Here is a 19,078-nt window from a genome sequence, read left to right as displayed (position 1 = left end):
ATTTGTTTTGACTCACACAACATACAACTGGCCGACATACAATTTGGAGTACCCTAGTATTATATTAGACAAAATTTTGTCGATATCAATGAAAAATATAATAAAATTCATAGAATATCAATTTAAATACTGAGTGAAGGAAATTAGGATGTATGCTAAAAAGAGGTGCACATTGGATAGTCCAATATGGGGTCCACCATGGAATAACTCGTGCGTGTTAAGGGGGAGGTTAATGTGAGGTGCCCTTCTAACAGAAGGTACACTTCTCAATTTTGCTTGTATACCGTTGTCAAATATTCGACTCTAAATAGTTGGAAAACGATTCGGATGATGAAAAAGATTGATGATATAGTTTCAGTATTATAGATTTTATGATGGTGTGAAAATTTATTCACAGTTACAAAATATTTAAATGGTCAAAAGCATGGCAAGTTGCATAATAGTAATTTATTACAATTAGCACTAATTTTAAGACTTAAAATTTATTTATTTTTCATAATCATATATCCCAAGGTTAAGGTTATCAATTGGAGGATTTTATGGCAGAACACTCTCTTTTAGAAGATTTTTGAGATGCACCTTATTTCAAGAGTATAGGGTTAATACCATATGCACCCTTTTATAAATTTTATCTGTATGTTTATATTAGTGATTTAAAACCCGAATAAGTCGTATGCTAGACTAATCCAGACCCGTGATATGGGCCGGACTGGACCACTCGCCTAGTGGGAGAATTAATCCAAAATAAATAAATAAATAATGATTTTAAATTTGAAAATTAAAAAATTGAAAAAACTAATAAAAATGGAATTGGTTAATTAACCAATCCGGATTGCCCAAGACCTTGATAAACTCCTTCAATTATTTGACAAATCCGGTCGAGTCCATAAAAATTGGACTGATTCCCGATTGCGTCCAAATGATTCCCATTCCGTGTCTCTTTTTTTAAAAAAACTAATTTATACTATAGTCGTCAATACCAAACCTAACTTATCAATTTGAATGGTGCCTTAGCCAGCAGACCTGAAATAGGTCGAAACAATGTTTGGTCGGTTGAATTAGCAATTTTGATTGGTTCAATTAGCTAAATAAAATTGGATAAATTTTTATTTTTTTAAATTTTTGAATTTTTTATTTTATAATTCAACAAGTGTTCAAATTGATTTTGATTGTACCAAACCCCTCACTGGTTTAGTGGCCAATCCAATCGCTTATAACATTGGTATACTACATGTCAAGATTCAAAAGATACGTCTAGGATGAATTTTTAAGGTTCAAACTTTACGCAGTTTAAAAAATATATTAATTTAATAAGAAAATTGATTTTGAGTTATTGAAGGACTAGATCCACCATCCATCAAAACAAACAATCTACATAAACCGAGAATCTTAGATACAAAACTTTAAAATCGAGATTATAGTCGTGATTCGTGTCTTTTACTTTCTATTTCCTTATCTTATTTTTGTTAAAGTATATGGAGCTCAAATAAGTTTCCATAATCAAAATCCACTGCAATCTTGACCAGTTATTTATTCTGACGTAGGTCAAAAAAGGGAAAAATTGAGCTCAAAACCTTGTAATTTATTAATCAAAGGCGCATCGAATGCATTTGAGAAATATTTAATTTACAGGAGTCCCCTAATCAGGTACTTTCGTGGTTAATTAGGTGTTTTGGTGGTGGACCAAGTGTACAATGTAATCGACACTGCGAGTTCAGATTGGTTTGCGATGATCAAGAATACTCACCCAGCCCACCAAGTGAAAGGTCCAAATGAGCATGACGTGCACCTGTCTCCCTCTTTCTTCCTCTATTTCTAAATCTATCCATTTTGGAATTCGTTTTTGACCAGTAACCAGAGGGTTTTGAATGAACTAGAAAAACTAGCAAGTCGTCACTTTCGAATCCCATCAAAATCTCAATAAGTCCATATCAGTAGCTATCATTAGGTTTTGTACAGTGTTATAGAAAGAAGATTTGATCACCCCACTCCCCTGGTTCAATTTGGAACTGGTGGGGTAACGGTCCAGGTCAAGAACATACTTGGTTTCCTTCAATTATTATTATTATTATTATTATTATTTTCAGTATAACTTTCACCCAGTGAATTGCATTTGAAATGGATTCTCTGATCCAATTTATAGAACAAGGCCTTTGTGCATCCAACGATGGGACTGTGTAGTGTACGCCAACTGTTACTTTCCAAAGTAGCAACACATGCCTGCCGTGCAGTAATTCCCTCCCTCAGGCACAAGTGCAACCAGTGATTTAAAACCCAGATCATGGGGTAGATCATACACTCACATATCCGTGTCAGATTGTTAGATCGTCAAACCAGATTGAGACTAAATCGGTCAGAAATCAACAATCTAAAAAATATTAAAAAATAAATTACACAAAGTAAAAGTTAAAATAGGTTCCAAGGGATCTAAGAAAAAAATTGATAAGCTTTAAAAAATAAAGAAAAATATATATAGGGAAGGGTTCTAATGAAGATCTGAGCACGGACTCATACCATCTCAAACTTATTCGATCCACCCAAATCAAGATCGAAAATCACAGGGTTTTAAAACACCAAATGCAGCTTACGAATTTTTAGTTCAGATTTTAATTTTGGAAATTACTTATTAGACATCGTACGAGTATTACCAAGATAAGAAATTTAGAGCTGCAATTCCCATTACTACTAAAATGCGGACATTCTCTTTTAAAAATACTTTCATGAAAAAGCATAATCATAATCCAATTCAGAATGGTATGCAGTACTCCCAAACGAATATCTACCGACCGTTGATATACGATGGAGACTAATCAAGTTTAGGTGAACGCCCACAATGCTTAAATTCCATCATACGCATGAACAGATGGTGAATGCCCTCCAGTAATTTACACTCATCTTCCATTTGTAAAAGAGAAGATTTGCTACTCGTGTAAACTTCAAAGCTAAAATTATTTGTTGGATGACTTGGATCCCAAATTTTAAGGATGTAATTTGTTTAACCAGTAATTAACCTCAATAATAACGATAATAATAACAAAAAGCAAATCACACGCTCTGTGCTCGGGAGAAGCAGTGAACCAAGATTGAATAGGGGCCGTTCAATCATTGGAGGGCAAGATCTAAGAATTGAACTCAAAATCTAATATTTTTTTTTTTTGTTTTTTAAAACAACCTTCTAGTGATTCTTAGTTGGAGCCCAAAATTTCTGATACAAAAGATCTACCAAATAGCTCTTTGCCTAAGGCAGTTAATGTACAGTATGCTCCTGTAGGAGCATGCCATAAGTGCTACTTGTAAGAAGACCCCTCTCTCTCATATTCCATGAGATCAAACTTGCATGACTAAAAGCAAACAACTGAATTACCCATGCTACAGGCAGAAAAGGAGAAATCAAATACTTTATCAGAGCAAGAGTACCAATTACTCTTAAAAGTAATGCTGATTGGACCCAGGACCAACTTATTCTCAGAAGCCTATCAGGTTACGCGCCTGCGCTTGCACCAAGCTCATTAATTCTTCGATATACTTTACTAAGAAGTTGGTAACAGACCTGAGGTGATGTGCATGGGCCACACATGAGATAAATAACATTCCCCAAAGGCCTCATGTATACACCATCTTCACGCAGCTGCCGAACAAGAGAGATGGCATACAGAGAACCATATCTGCATAATTATTGCAAAAATATTAAAATCATCTGACAACTTCAGCACCCCAAATATAAAAGAAAAACCGTGATTCCAATAAAACAAACACTTAGAATACATTATTTCTTATAAAACCAACTTCTAGTTTTTACGAAATGAGAGAAGAAAAATGCAAGATGCATTAACCATCCTAAATTCAGGCGTATTCGATTTGCATTCAGAAAGGGAACCATAGCAGCGGATAAGGATCCTGGTGGAGCTGGAGAAGAACTGGGATAAGGCATTGGGGGCAGATCCGGACCCGACCGAAAGAGCTATGCGGCGGTCAGTCTCTTACTCATCTCAAAGGAACTAACTCCAGGACTGATAAGCTCGAACGAACAGCAGCTGCCATGCCTTGCAATTCATCCCATAAAACGGAGAGATAGATGAAGCGGATAGAAGAACAGGCGTACTCCTCCTAACTCCGACTGTTATTGCTGGTTGAATTTTTTTGTTTTGTTTTTTACTGAAAATTGAGTCAGTTATAACCCAGCTCACCTTTTCACAATAGAAGTTGTAACCTGCTCATTAACTTAATAATAAAATATTCATGCCATCGATAAAATAATAAGTGCAAAAGAGGTTCCGGGTTCGGTGATAGGTCAGGTGGCAATAGTCATATCATACCCAGAATCTTCTGCTTTGAGTTCAATAGCACACAAAGTCCCCAGTGAAACTACTCTTTTCACAGCTGAATGGGATGATAGTTTTGATACCATTTCACAGTCCCATAACTGCAAGCATTGAAATTTATATGATATATCAAAAACCGAAGAGGCCATTAGCCATACAAAACATAGTCCCAAGCTGACGATATATAAAAGAACATATTGAGGAGAGAGAGAGAGAGAAAAAGAGAGAGAGAGAGAGAGAGTGGGAGGGAGGGAGGGAGGGGGACATTATCACTGCAGCTTATCCCTCCTAGTTAAACAAGAATTTTGACATCCTAGTCAGCGAAGACAAAGTAGAAGTAAGTAGAAGTACAAACATACCTCTCTAAGCTTCTTGTTTCCAGTTGCTATAATGTTGGGGTTCATATGGGGATCCTTAAACCATTGAATGGCTTTGGCTGCTGCTGTACAGCCCAGTGCATGTGCAGAGTAGGAGTGCCCATGCAATAAGGCCATGAGCTGAAACAAACAGGATATGTTTCTCTTGATTCAGGGTAACATACTCTACTTTCAGAAAATATTTAGCATGCAAATATCCACACACACGAATAGATGCATACAAGGCAAAAGAGAGACAAGAAATCAAAATGGATTTTCACAACTCGTAAAAGCATTTTTTTTTGGTGAATATTTCTGCTTATTAGTAGCCAATGGGACATGGGTTGTGCAAAAACTATGAGAAAAACACCACGGAAAATTCTGAAAAACAAATTTTATAAATAAAGGAAGACATCAATGTTTTGAAACTCAAGACTGCAACTCAGACCCACCCAAGTCACACGGAACTGAAAGGGTGCCGGGTCCTGTTGAAAAACATCGGGCCTTGCCCCAAGTCCCATTGCTTCAGGACTTTAATGTGTTATTTTTACATAGACTTGGCTGAGTCTCGTTAAGAATTGGCCAAGTTCAACCGGCTGACTCATGCTCAGGACACAAGCAAGTCCTGACATGAGTTGCATCAACATATCATCATCAGAGCCTTTTCCCAACTATTTGGGGTCGGCTATCCAGTACCGTGCGTCACTTATAAAATAAAGGATGATAGCTTGATAGGGCTGCAGCCCTATCAAAATAAGCAAATTTTCACTTCATAACTCATCGAAAATTGCAAGTTCAGCATTAGAAAACCTTTACATCGATCATCTTGACTTGAACATTATGGTTGTGAAAAAAAATTAGGATTTCAAGTTCCAAAAATAGTGTATATTGTAACAAATTGTCTAGACCATTTTGCTTTAAAAATAAGTGTTCCCATATCTGCAAGATCTGTACCATTTTTTGAGTTTCAAATTTTATTGTCGGTGTTGGAAATCAATTTTGGAGCCATCATAGAGATTTCTGTCGCCGAAAGTACTCTCCAGACGATGATTTAAGGTGACGCATTATATATTTTGTTTTCAATTTTTCCTGAAGCCTAGGCCTTATAGAAACCTCATCTTAAAATAAAATTGGCAGGAATAATAAGGAGAGCATTTATTACGACATGTAACACATCCATCACATTAAATCTTTAAGAAAGTTTACACAAATACAACTAGCCATTATTTAAAAAGTGTTAAGGTACATGCACTGAAATCCAACAATATCACACATAAGCCAAAATACTGGTCATTCTTATAGCTAGTTAGGAACTCCAAATCACATTCTTCTTTCAATACAATTGTTTAAGTTAAGTGTTCTTTACATGGGACATGAAGTTTAGACAATCTTTTGGACAATGCATTCTAAGCAAGCTAAAATCAGTCATGAAATGTGAAATGTAGATAGATATTCTTGAATGGGTTTGCTCAACAATATATTCGAGCAGCCATGGAGAAAAACAAGTTTGATAGTGCAAAAACACAATCCACAAGCTTTTTTTGAAAGAATAATATCAGCAAGAGCCGTAGGCCTAAGAGACCGGAACAACACTCTATATTCATTCAAGATAATTATCATTTATGAATGAGTTTGAATCAGTCCATTGGCACACGTACCTTAGAGTCTCCTTTAAATGCATCAAAGACAGCTTCAGTTGCTAATGTGACCGACAAAGGGACAATTCCCCCAGTCATTAGCTTTGCAAAGCAAGCAATATCAGGAACACAACCAAGGAACTCTGCTGCAGACTACAAAATGCAACATTGACCAATTAAACGAAGAACAGAATAAAAAACAAATAAAGTTGAGCCACACGCAGATTTACAAAATTAAATTACACCCCAAAAGGAAAAGCAAACATAAATATCACAAAGAGTAGAAAACACACCTCAACACCAAGACGCCAAAACCCAGTGAAAACTTCATCATAAATAATAGGAATTCCTTGATTTCGACATTCCCTAACGAGCACCCGTTGAAAAAGGGGATCGATCATGTGCATTCCACCGGCACCATGGATAACTGCAACATTACTTGACCTTTTTAGTGGCAAAAATCGCAGGAAACAAATGAGCATAAGACACATGATGTTGGAAGATGAGGCATAATTTTAAGGGAAATTTATCAAAAATCGCAGGAAACAAATGAGCATAAGGCACATGATGTTGGAAGATGAGGCATAATTTTAAGGGAAATTTATCAAAATACCGATGAGAGGTGATCTATTTAATAATTTACTCTTTTAGAACTTTTCCAACTCAAGACCGTGCATTATTTTATGGGTATTTTGAAACTAATTCAAAAACTATGGTAAAGTGTTAAATTGTTAATCTCTTAGCGCCTTAGGGGTAATGTAATAATTTTCCCCAATTTTAAAACGATGACACTTCTCTAGTAAAATTCCATCTCTATCATATCAAATTTTCAACACGTTAATCATGGGATATGATGCATGTTCCGGTCAGGTTACTTAATTCATGCTCTGCCCACCACAAAAAAAAAAAAATTCCGGAGTAAAAGAGTGACAAGCCATCATTTACAAATGGTTCGAAATTTAGAGCATATGGTCAAGCGGTATAAGGCTCTTATGCCCTTGGTTACTCTCAGATAAGAGGGCATGGATTCAGTTTGCACAAACAAACAAGTAGTTAAGCTCACAACTATTCGAGTTCTGATCTCACTAGCAGCATCACTGGATTTGGAGCGCCACAAATGCTCAAAACTATTGAGATTTTAATATCCGATCTGCATCCATCTTTTGGTTGACTCAAATAATAAATAATTAGTTAGAAGAAAACCACAAGAACACTGTTAGCAGAAATCCAACAATACCAAGGAAAAATTGTTAACATTGTTCTCTCTACAAACTGTAACACAAAGTTAATGGAAATAGATAATATGGAGACTTAGTTATATTTTCTGTTAACATGCAAGTAAATCCAACAATACCAAGGAAAAATTAATGTAAACTCCAGAAATTAATATTTTTCTTACCTGGTTCTATTATCAGGGCTGCTATAGAAGCACAATTTTTTGATCCTCGATACAGTGACAACTGCTGATGTATATAATTGGAATAGTTTCCAGCAAGCTCAGAAGAATCCCTACTCCCACAGAACACCTCCTCACGCGAGCTAAATGCTACAAGTTGAGTGTGCAAGTTACATATCACAAATTAGAGCTTGCCTTCAAATAGTGTCGAGAAATGTGGTTTCAATACTGGAAATCTTTGTGATAGCCTTAAAATATATTTTCATCTTTATTTATAAAGTTTAAAGCTTCAAAACTAGTGTAGATCGACAAATCTACGAAAACTTGAAAATCTTCAAAATTGATAGTCCAAAAATGCGTTACAAAATACACCATTTCCAAAACTTGAAATCCATTTTTTTCTCATGTCCATGCATCTTGATGTCGAGATGATCACTTTGAGGATATTTGGATTTTGGACATCAAAACAATCTCTTCTAGTGAAACTTTTGAGGTAGGCTCTCATTTGATTGTTTAGAGCCTCGGCTCTATATAAACTTTTCCCATTAAAAAAAGTAAAAAACTCGTGATAGCAAATAGAAATATCTAAGTGAAGGGCATGTCCCCCCATTATTAGTTTCATCTACTAGAGACACTGAGACTATGCACCCAATATCAAAGATTTAAAAAATAAATAAATAAAAGAAATGCAATACCCACCAGGGACTTCCCCATTCAGTTTGTAAGGCAGAAAGACTTGAGGTAAACAAAGATTCCAATGCTCATTGCTACAAAAGACTGTAGGAGGATCAAGAAAGAAGCCTCTCCCAGAATACCTACCAAATAGTATCATATCAAAATTTGAGGGACAGCCAACTTGAAGCAGAAACAAAGATACCGAAATTTATATTAGAGCAATGATCCAATGCAACGGTTGTATCATAGTATAATGAAACGATACTTCTAGAAAACCATGTTTGTGGTATTTGTATAACCCCAAATTTTGCACACACACTCTCTTAATCTCAATAATCAATCCCCCAAAAAAAAAAAAATTCAATTTGAACCCTAGATATGGTCAAAATGAGTCCCCTCCAAAAATGAATCTAGACCATTGATTTGTGAATTTCAAGATCTTAGCCTTTATAAACTCAAAATAATTTTTTTCTTTTTTAACATTGCTCATCTAATGATAATAAAGCCATCAAAAAAAATTGAAAATGAATAAATCCTTCTAAGACTTAGATCTAAGCATCTCACCAAAATGAACGACCTATGTTAATTGGACTAAAAAAAATACTTTCTAGGTTGTGTTTCCAATTTTTCCTTTTTTAGTGATTGATCATTAGAATGAAAGGAGTGTATATCTCAAAATTTGGATCAAACAAATGGCCATAAGATGGTTTTTTAAGGTTGTTGCATCATATTACTATACAATGGTTGCATGAAATCATTGCTCTTTACATTAATATTGATCAGCAATAAGTTTGCATTAGTCTATCAATTACATTTCCATCTATTTATTACAGATTTTCTACTTTTAAAGGAAAACAAATAATACAAATGTATGAACATGTTTCAAGGAAGCAATGATAATACTGCATAAAAATGCGAAACATGTAAGCAGCTAACTTCCAGCAAATACATGATACATGGATGTATGAACAAATTTTGAGATCAATAGATATATGAATAAGTGACAGCTAAATTGGATGCATCATCATTCTAGTAATAGCTAACAATAAAGAAAAGAGACTATTAGTTAATTACTATTTTCCTGGAGTTCCAGCATCATTTAACAATAGGGACCTATTAAAATTCTGTATGGCCAATAATTCTTACCAAGGCTGTTGGAGAAATCCTGTATATGGTGATGGTGCCTGTGCTTCCATGGCACCCAAAGTATCACCATGATAAGATCCATTAAGAGCAAGCACCTGCACTAAAATTAGTGAATTTCATCTACCACCATAAATTGATTCAACAAAACTAATGGCATAAATCTCTAGTTTAAAGAAAATATCAATAACAGGAAACAGAAGACCCATAAAATAAAGTTTATATTGAATAATTGGGAAATAATTATATCCCCTTGATTGAACTAAATGAAATCTTCGTACCTTGAACTCAGTACCTTCAACTGACTTCAGCTGGGAAGGACAAAAAAGTGCATGATCGGAAGCAAATTTACGAAATGCCATCTTCAGAGAAATTTCTATGGATGTGGAACCATTGTCTGAAAAGAATACTCGTGAAGCCCATCCTGCAAGCTAAAACTGGCCCTAGTTACTTTATATAAAGCAAATAAGCAATAACAACTAACCGGTAAATCATGAAAATGAAAGTAAATTATCAACAAAATGCAGTTTATCGTCAATGCAATTTTATCAATGATGATTAATGGGATGCCTCTTGCATTCTTCAAATCTTAATAGTACTCCTCTGATATTCATAGATGGCACACTAGAATTCGGAAAATAGTAGTGAAATGCTAAATTACAGAATAACAAGTGGTCCTACCTAAACTCCATAGTCAGGAACTATGCGACATGGATTTATTTTTTTGTAGTTCCTTAACCGTGTCGGACACGTATCACCACACATACCGACACAGATTCATCTGGATTCTTCTTGTTGTTCCTTAAGCATTGGCCACATCATTTTAGAGAGTAACTTTTTTTCTTTTCAATAAACATATAAACTTCAAAAATATGTATTGATTTAGCCAACCAAGGGATAAATGATTCTTTTGGCCACTCTGAATGAGATAGAATATAAGTAAACAATGTTGGGATCTTTGTTTTTATATAATATCTGCTTCACTGGCTCCTACTCTTCACGGTGCTTCACTGGCTCCTACTCTTCACGGCATGAAGAATTTGACACCTTGTACCTGTGTCTGACATGGACACACGCAGATGTGTCCATGCAATAAAGGACATGAAGAAGTATCTCATACGATTAATGAAGAAAAATATGCATTTCTCTCAGTAAATTTCTAAATCAAAAGTATAACCAGATTGCAACACAAGATAAGCACAACACAGTGACTAACCTTTTCCTACACCTAGAAGCAAAAGCTCCGCACAATGTAAAGCTGGCTCGTAGACATTCTCAGGGAACATTATATGTCCATATCTAGCAGTTGCATAACCCATATCCCTTGCAAGCTCCATCTGAAACAACCTAATCACAGGGCTATAGTGAAGAAAATTCACGGCATAATTCAGCTGGAGTGAAGACAACTGCTTTACATTTTTCACTCTTCATGCAAGAAAAGGTTGCAACACGGAAAAATAACAGGAAAGGAAAGTGGGAAAAGATAGACATCTCTAACATTTAAAAAGTATCATGTGCTAAGTTTGCAGAAGTTTAGATATAAAAGACATAACCTCAGCCTCCAAACGAAACAAAATAGGAAATAATTTGACAGTTCTATGAATACAATCAACATTCCATTCAACATAATGACTGTCACATAATGATATAAGGACCAGTTTAACTGATTTGGTATTTTAAATTTAAAATACCAATATCGAATTGCTCATATAACTACTAGGCATAAAGGACCAATTTGACTACTAGGCATAAAGGTCAATGTTAACGCTTGGAATGTCTATTTCAATATCAAATTGCTCATATAACTATTAACATCCATGTTGTAAGCATATACAATGAAAATGAAACTGAAATGAGATGTCCATATAAATATAAGAGCAAACAAGATGAATATCAAGCATTGGCAGTGAAACATCCATGCATATCCTAGAGAAGGAATTATCATACAACCAGCATAGCAGTTGTAGGTTACCCACAGGAGAATTCCTATAAGGTATTTTCCATATAAATTACCTGTAGTGTAGAATCCGGTCCTTGTGTCCACCAACTAGCACATGCATCAAACTGGTGAGAAATAAACTCATAGTTTGAGTCTTTCTTTACCTACATATGGGAAAACAAACACACAGGGACATGCAACAGGAACTCAGCAAACTATAGGAATTCCTGTATCAAAAGTTACGAATAATACCAATGAATCCATCAAAGATGAAAGGCAGGTCAACCATAAAATGAAAGTAAGAATGAATGTAATGTTTGCACTACGAATTCTAATACTGTTAAGGGAAACCATAAAACCAGTGACTGACAGACATGCATAAATCATGTGGGTGCTATGAACATCTTGGAATTTCAAAACAGCACCAGAAACAACCTTCCTTTTGTATGTTTGTTTTTTATCCTTGATCAATCACATAAATTTTTATAATCCCTTTCTTATCTGGTGCTCTAAACACCAGAGAGAATGTGAAATAATCATTTAAAAAAGAAACAACTATCCATGCACTATTTTGAGATTCCAAGTTTCTAGAACTATTTGTACAGGTTCCAGCCATTGTTTGGATGTTCCCAAATGTTAAAGTAAAATTCACAAGAGAAAACCAAACAAGAATGTAAAACAGTTCCGAAGAAAATGATAAAAGCAAACAAGAATGTAAAACAGTTCCGAATAAAATGATTAAAAGGCAAAAGCAAAAAAGCAACTTAGTGCAAAGTACAAACCTTGTGAATGGCAAAATTCTCACCACTGCGTGAATCGATAACTGTAACAGTTTCCTCAGGAACAAGAGAGTGCTGAGTAAATGGCCACCAGAAAATGGTACCAGCTTTCTTTGACATCTCATGTAATCTCCCCATCCTTTTTGTATAATCATCTACCAATATTGAATGGAGGGAGCCAAAAACATCCCAAGATTTTCCAAACCATTCCATAAGGTTATCAGATAGGTCTCGTGGAATAGCAGGCAGCACAAGCACAGGCAACCTAATTAAGAAAAGAAAGGAACACACTTTCATCTATGAGGGGTACAAGTTACAATGTCACTGAGGGTGTGCATAACCTCTTTTTTATGGTTTGAAGCTGCCTAACCTTCAGCAGAAGACAATTATAACTAGGGAAAATATCTCCTTATCCCCTATTTTTAACTTTCATATCTCATGAGACCTAAGAATTGAAAATATTACTTGTAAGCAAAAGGTCTCCATCTTTTCTACCTTACAACCCGCTAGACCCCTTTGATCATAAATTTTTTACCCAAACAAACACTAAAATGACACCCTATTCAAACTCTATCTCTCTTTCTCTCTAAAACTCCATCTCTCTCTCTTCGCTTCTCGGTGAGTTTACCAGCCAAGGGGTTTAGCTTGAGCTCGAATACAAGCACACCTTCTTATGTGTGAGAGGGAGATGGAGTTTTAGAGAGAGAGAGAGATGGAGTTTGGGTCTTAGAGAGAGATGGAATTTGAGTTTTAGGGAGAGAGATGGAGTTTTGAGAGAGAGAGAGACGATGATGTGAGAGAGAGATGGAGTTTGGGTTTTAGAGATGGAGTTTTGAGAGAGAGACAATGATGTGAGAGAGATGGAGTTTTAGAGAGAGAGATAGAGTCATTTCATAAGTTGTTGAGGTCAATAATACATGGTCAAAAGGGTTTAAGGGGTTGGAAGATAGAAAAGATGGAGTCCTTTTGCTTACAAGTAATATTTTTAATTCTTGGGTATGATGAAATATAAAAGTTAAAAATATGGGATAATAAGATATTTTCCTTTATAACTAACTTCTTCATGACAGTTGTGAACCTATGATAAATGTTATTAGACTGTCATCCAATGTAACTGAAGGCAGAATATTATGGACCCGGTTTGGGTGAGTCAGCCAACTCGCCCGTTTTTGTGTGCCTCCTTATGCATCATATGTCCATCTCTATGATGGACATCAAAAAATTGTGCCTTCACTAATAAGCTAAAATGGGTGGTGGAAAAAGAAACTCAAAATACCATATTTATTTTTCAAAAAAAAAAAAAATCCATCGTGATCATCATCATTGTGAGATCAGAAAATTCTAAATCCATAGAAGATGGATTTTGGAAGGGCACAAAATAGGTGAGTTGGCAGACTCACCAAATATTTCCCAAATATTACATTAGGAGGAACCAAAAAATAGATTAATAGGGCAAGCCACTCACCTGTTGTGCAAGTAAGACAACAAAGATTCCTCATTTGAAAGGCCATTATCCTCCAAAATAATGGCAGCCACGTCATAACCTCTAAGCTTTAAAGTCTCGTATGCTGAAATTGTCCCAGATATACCACCAAGTCTCCCATCTCCAACAAGGACACCAGGTAACCTGAAAGGTCTGGTTCGCTAGAAAAATAAGATAAATTCGGTTTGCTAGAAAAATAAGATCAATTCAAAATAAATAAATTCAAAATAAATAAAAGTTTGCCACAAAAATAAAATAAATTCCAAATAAAGAAATAAACAGAACTTCAAGCATGTCTTAGTTATCCAAAGCGCCCAATGGCACAAAACTAGAAGGCTAATTTGATTCTTGGGCAATATTGAAATCTTTTATTGTGTTCAAGGAACTAACATCAATAACTTCACATGCATCAAAATAAGATAATACTGCAAATAACTATCAGGAATGAGATAAATACATTCAAAAAATTTCCAGAAAAAATATTACTGTCGATTTCTAAGTGCATTGGAGGCTAAAAACCATCCATGGTTTCTTGTGATACAGAAAGAGAAAATAAAAAAACTATGTCTAACCAAAATAAATAAACTAAAAAACTAGATTTTATATGTTGAGTGAAAAAATTCTAAATAAACAAAGATGATGACAAAACAAATAGCACAAAATCATCATAATAATAATAACTATAAAAGAGAACATAAACAAAATAAACCCAAAGAGTACAAAAGTAAATAGCAAAGAGATAAGACAGACACTATGTAACCAACCTGAAGGCCATAGCTATCATCACAATGTTGTCTCTAAAAGTCAAATATTGAACCCATTTGCAATTGACATTACAAAAAGTTATGTCCATCCCTTTATAATTGCTGTGATACTATGAGCAAATGACCCATCATATATAAAGGCCAAATACACAAATACAAGATCAGACAAAGCACCAGTTTCCATTGAAGAGAAAACAGACAAAAAAAAAGTGAGCAGATACTTTTGAACCAGAAATATCATCCATTGAGCAAAAAAATGCAGTGTCAACAAAGATTGCCATACAAGGCCCCCACTCACCATAACCCATTAGAAAAACATATACAAAATAGATTCGTAAAACAGCCCTGTAAATGTTTTTCTTTAGTTCTTTCTGCTTGAGCTAACAAATATTTGAAGCAACTAAATGACCAGGCATAAATAATAGTAAAAAATGCACAAAAAAAACCAAACTCAACAACTTACCAGTTGCCATGAAAAGCAAACACAAAAAAGTGAGCAGATAAATACTTCTGAACCATAAATCTCATCCATTTAGCAAACAAACACAATCTCAACAGAGATTACCCTCAACACCATAAGGCAAACATATCCCAAAATTGATTGCCTAAACAGCCCTATGGATCCTGTTCTTTTCTTTTGTTCTTTTCCCTTGAGCTGACAAATGAATGAAGCAACTAAATACCTGTAAAGATCACACTGGAGCGTGCCAGAAGGTCCAGGACTAGCAACTCCCCCTGCAATTTCAACTATATTCCAAAGCTGACACTTTCCAAATGCATCTTTCTCTCTCGTTTGAAACAGCAAATTTTGTTGCAATGACTGGAGTAAAACTGAATCACTAACAAAAGCACTTTCTCTCTCTACAGCGAGATGGGGCGAAATTGGCTGTTTCCATGCATACATTGTTTTGCACATCAATTTTGAACCCTCATGTACAGATCCAGGAACACGCAACTCCCTCTCCTCATACAAACCCAAATCCCTGAATCCATCAATGCTTCCACTTGTGCAATCTTCGGTTCTAACCCCTACAAGTCCTTCTAATGCAGGCTCTGAAGCTTTGAGAACATGATTTGAGGCAAAAATGCTCCGAGAAGGCCTCCGATGGTGGAAAATTTCAGAGACCTTTTGATACACACAGCGAGAATCTGAATCAATGGGAAAACCAGTTTGAACAGGCTTGATATACTGGACATTCAATGGATTCGAGGGTTTAGTCTCCAGTAAGAGTATCGAAGAAGCAAGTCCAGCTGAAACTAGGGTTTTTCCCACCCCGGTATTTGAACTCCAAACCATGAACGTAGGGTGAGAGAGGCTTACTTCTAGGTTTACAGAAGTGGTACAGAAAGATCTGGTGAATCGTGAACCTGCAATTTTAGTGAGATAAAATACTTCATTAGGTGTGCATAAACCACCCATGTTCCATTATTATGCAAATTTAGTGAGAGAAATCGATGAAAAACCTCTTTTTTCATGTTTTTACAAAATTAGATAGAGAACTGATGTACCAGTAGCGTGGCAACGTCTATTGTTTTGTGAACCTGCCAGTTTAGAGAGAGAAGCTGAACTTGAAGGAACAAATAAGAGATTGAGACGGCCATTGAAGAGGAGGCAGCGTCTTGCGTTCTGCAGAAAAATTAGGGTTCGCGCCATGGGTCAGAATGCCGAAGCTTTCAACCCTGGCAAAACACAGAACGACCACAAGAAACGGCTACCACATTTGAACATTAAATGGTGCGCACAAAATTAATAAACTACCCTCAAACATTTATTGCTTTTCTTTATTTTTATATTTCCTTGGGTTTCATTCTTAAATAAAACTGGTGCTTTAGATTCATGTCCCTGATTCCACTTTTAAGCAGAATTTTGAATGAGACTTGAAATTAACATAAAATATTCGAGATCCCTTAACTTTGGGAAAAGTTTATATAGAACCGAGGCTCTAAACAATTAAATTTGAACCTATCTAAAAAATTTCACTAGAAGAGGTTGTTTTTTATGTTTACATATCTTACATATCTTCAAATTGATTATCTCGAAATCAAGTCGCATGGGCATGAGAAAAAAATAAATTTCAAGTTTTAAAAATAGTGTATTTTATAACACATTTTTGTACTGTCAATTTTCAAGATTTTCAAGTTTTTCAAGTTTTTATAGATTTGTCGATATAGACAATTTTTTAAGCTTTTAACTGTATAAATTAGTATAAAAACATATTTTAAAACTATCATAAAAAATTCCAATATAGAAACCGCTTTTTTTTATACTATTTGAAGGTAGGCTCTAATTTGATTGTTTAGAGCCTATGCTCTACCCAAATGAGAACCAATAACTTTTCAATGGTTTTATTTTTAACTTGTTTTGTTATTTTCTAGTCTTTTTCTATTGCTAAGCATTTTAGGTTTGTTGGATTTTAAACAAAAAGTAAGATCATCTTGTGTCCTTAAACTGATGAACCACTTTTCGGTGAACTTAGCCTCCTCCATCCCTTGAGACCAACATGAGGTAGTACACAAATATTCATATATTGTCCATCGACTATGCCTTTCGGCTTGATCTTAGGCCTTGACTGACCTTATGTGGATGAACCTTGCGGAGGAACCTTTAGGTTTTTGGGACATTGGATTCTCACTAACTTTATGGATTTACGGGTAAAAATAGGCAATCTGGTATGTTTGTGGTTTAAAAATCGCCGATCAATATCCGATTTGTGATTTATGAAGCATAATCACATACTTGTATGAAAAGTTATGAAGCATAATTGTATGAAAAGTTATGACTTTTTATGATTTATGAAGCATAATTTGTGATTTATGGAGCATAATTGTATGAAAAGTTATGCCTTTTTATATTTATTTGAATTGAATAAACTTTAAAAAACTTTGATTTATTACTCTGTTTGATAATTCAGCCGATCTAGATCAGTATAATGGATTGCTCATCCATAATCGAATCCTAAGTTTTGTAACACTACTATTTTCAAAAAAAATTAAAATATCTTAGATTCTATTTTTAGTTTTAATTTAAGGGGCAGGTTACCTGGGCTCTAATTTTTGGGGCTGGTGACCTAGAATGTTAGGTCACCTACCTTGCCTAACTTACCAAACTAGGGAGATTAAAATGTATCCTTTTGGGGCTGGTGACCTGCAACGTTAGGTCACCTACCTTGCCTAACTTACCATACTAGGGAGATTAAAATGTATCCTCCGCCATAAAAGTTATCAAATTAATCGCATCCTTCTTTTAAACGCCTTTGGCTTGTGCACCTTTATGCTGTCCACGTGATGTGCACTTGAGAATTTCCCCATTCGAATTACCTTGTGCGGCTAACTCGCAATGCCAGCTTTCCTGGCTTGGCAATAAATATATATTTTAAATATACTTGCTTTGTCCGACTAGACCGCATATTGTAGAAATGCCAGCTTTGCTACTTTATAGAAGAGTAATTAATGATCCTATAGGATCTTTTTCAATCGATGTTTGTAAGACCTTAAAGAATCATCATTAAATTTAATACGGATTTTTAAAAAAGTTATCACATGAGTGTGATACTTGACTTTTTTAAATATCCATGCTAAATTTAATGGTAATCCTTTAAAGTCCTACACATATAAGTGGGGAAATGTCTTATAGGATCATTTATCTTTAGAGAATATATAATTTTAACATGAAGATCATGAATATGAAAAAAAAAAAAATTTTCAAAGCTAGAAATAATAATTGTATCAAAAAAACATTTGGACCGTTAGTTATAATTGTTTTTAGATAGACCACCTATTTGCATCCATCTTTATGATGGATGCTTTATACCTGGACCGCATATTGTAGGAATGTGGTCCAACCCCGCATGAAACAATTTTTCCATTTTATTTACAAAAAAGGAGAAACTTGTCTTTTGTTTTTAAGGGTGTAAATGAGTTTAGGTGACCCCAACCCATACCCATCCTGACTAGGTCCTATTTTGACCTAACCTCGCCTACTGGGTCGGGTTAGGATCTAAATTTGAAAATTATAGATTTTTTATAATATATATTACAAAATACAAAACTTTGATCCTCTGTACAATGTATAGAAGATCCAATCGGGTCAACCCCAACTACAACTCAACTCGATAAGTACTTAGGCTGAGTCGGAGTCATATGGACGTAGCACCAACCCACATGTGTCCAGACTTGAATATGGTTTGGGTCAACCCTTATTGTTTTCCTTCTTATTATATCGGATATGTAAAATGAAACCATTTTACCTTACAACGTTACATTTACTAATCATCTTATGTAAAATTTAATAGATTGAGTGTGTCATAAAGTTTGAGAAAAATTATTTTGAACTTGAACTTTATCAATTGAATAAATACAATAATCCAATTTCACATCGAAATGATTAAGATTAATTATGACCACCTTGTACCAAAGATAAATAGTCTCATTATCTAATTTTCCCTATTATATAGGGGTTTAAATAAGAAGTTCCATTTTTCTTTGTACAGGTTAGTTAGGATCATGTTATCGTAAACAGGGCATCGAAACTAGCCAGAGATTTGGTAGTCTCAAAACCAGACTGCCCACTCATCCAACTACGTG

General features: G+C 35.0%; 1 protein-coding gene across 25 annotated transcripts; it reads right to left on the bottom strand.

Annotated features, from left to right (window-relative positions):
* Positions 1–3,126: 3,126 nt before the first annotated feature.
* BIO1 (adenosylmethionine-8-amino-7-oxononanoate transaminase) lies at positions 3,127–16,812 on the bottom strand. Of its 25 annotated transcripts, none has more exons than XR_016046395.1 (16): positions 16,004–16,812; positions 15,178–15,862; positions 13,713–13,883; positions 12,251–12,512; positions 11,543–11,632; positions 10,746–10,888; positions 10,211–10,589; positions 9,811–9,960; positions 9,533–9,627; positions 8,411–8,526; positions 7,715–7,861; positions 6,609–6,742; positions 6,337–6,468; positions 4,682–4,819; positions 4,317–4,423; positions 3,127–3,665 (listed from the first exon to the last, which is right to left on the bottom strand). XR_016046395.1 is itself a non-coding variant. In XM_011625524.3 (15 exons), the coding sequence occupies exons 1-15, from the start codon at positions 16,146–16,148 to the stop codon at positions 3,482–3,484; spliced, it is 2,670 nt and encodes an 889-aa protein (XP_011623826.1). In that variant the 5' UTR covers positions 16,149–16,812; the 3' UTR covers positions 3,127–3,481. The 25 variants fall into 25 exon arrangements, 14 of the variants coding, with proteins under 14 accessions (XP_011623826.1, XP_088710509.1, XP_088710503.1 ...); XR_016046397.1 differs by having other exon boundaries at positions 9,811–9,953; XR_016046391.1 differs by having other exon boundaries at positions 10,746–10,876.
* Between the last annotated feature and the right edge of the window lie 2,266 nt (positions 16,813–19,078).

The sequence above is a fragment of the Amborella trichopoda genome, chromosome 12 (genome assembly GCF_054954075.1).
Source record: "Amborella trichopoda isolate Santa Cruz 75 chromosome 12, AtrichopodaSantaCruz75HAP2 v2.0, whole genome shotgun sequence".
In the NCBI taxonomy this organism is placed as follows: Eukaryota; Viridiplantae; Streptophyta; class Magnoliopsida; order Amborellales; family Amborellaceae; genus Amborella; species Amborella trichopoda.
The sequence above is the reverse complement of the archived record's forward strand: the minus strand, read 5'-3'. Positions and strand labels throughout refer to the sequence as shown.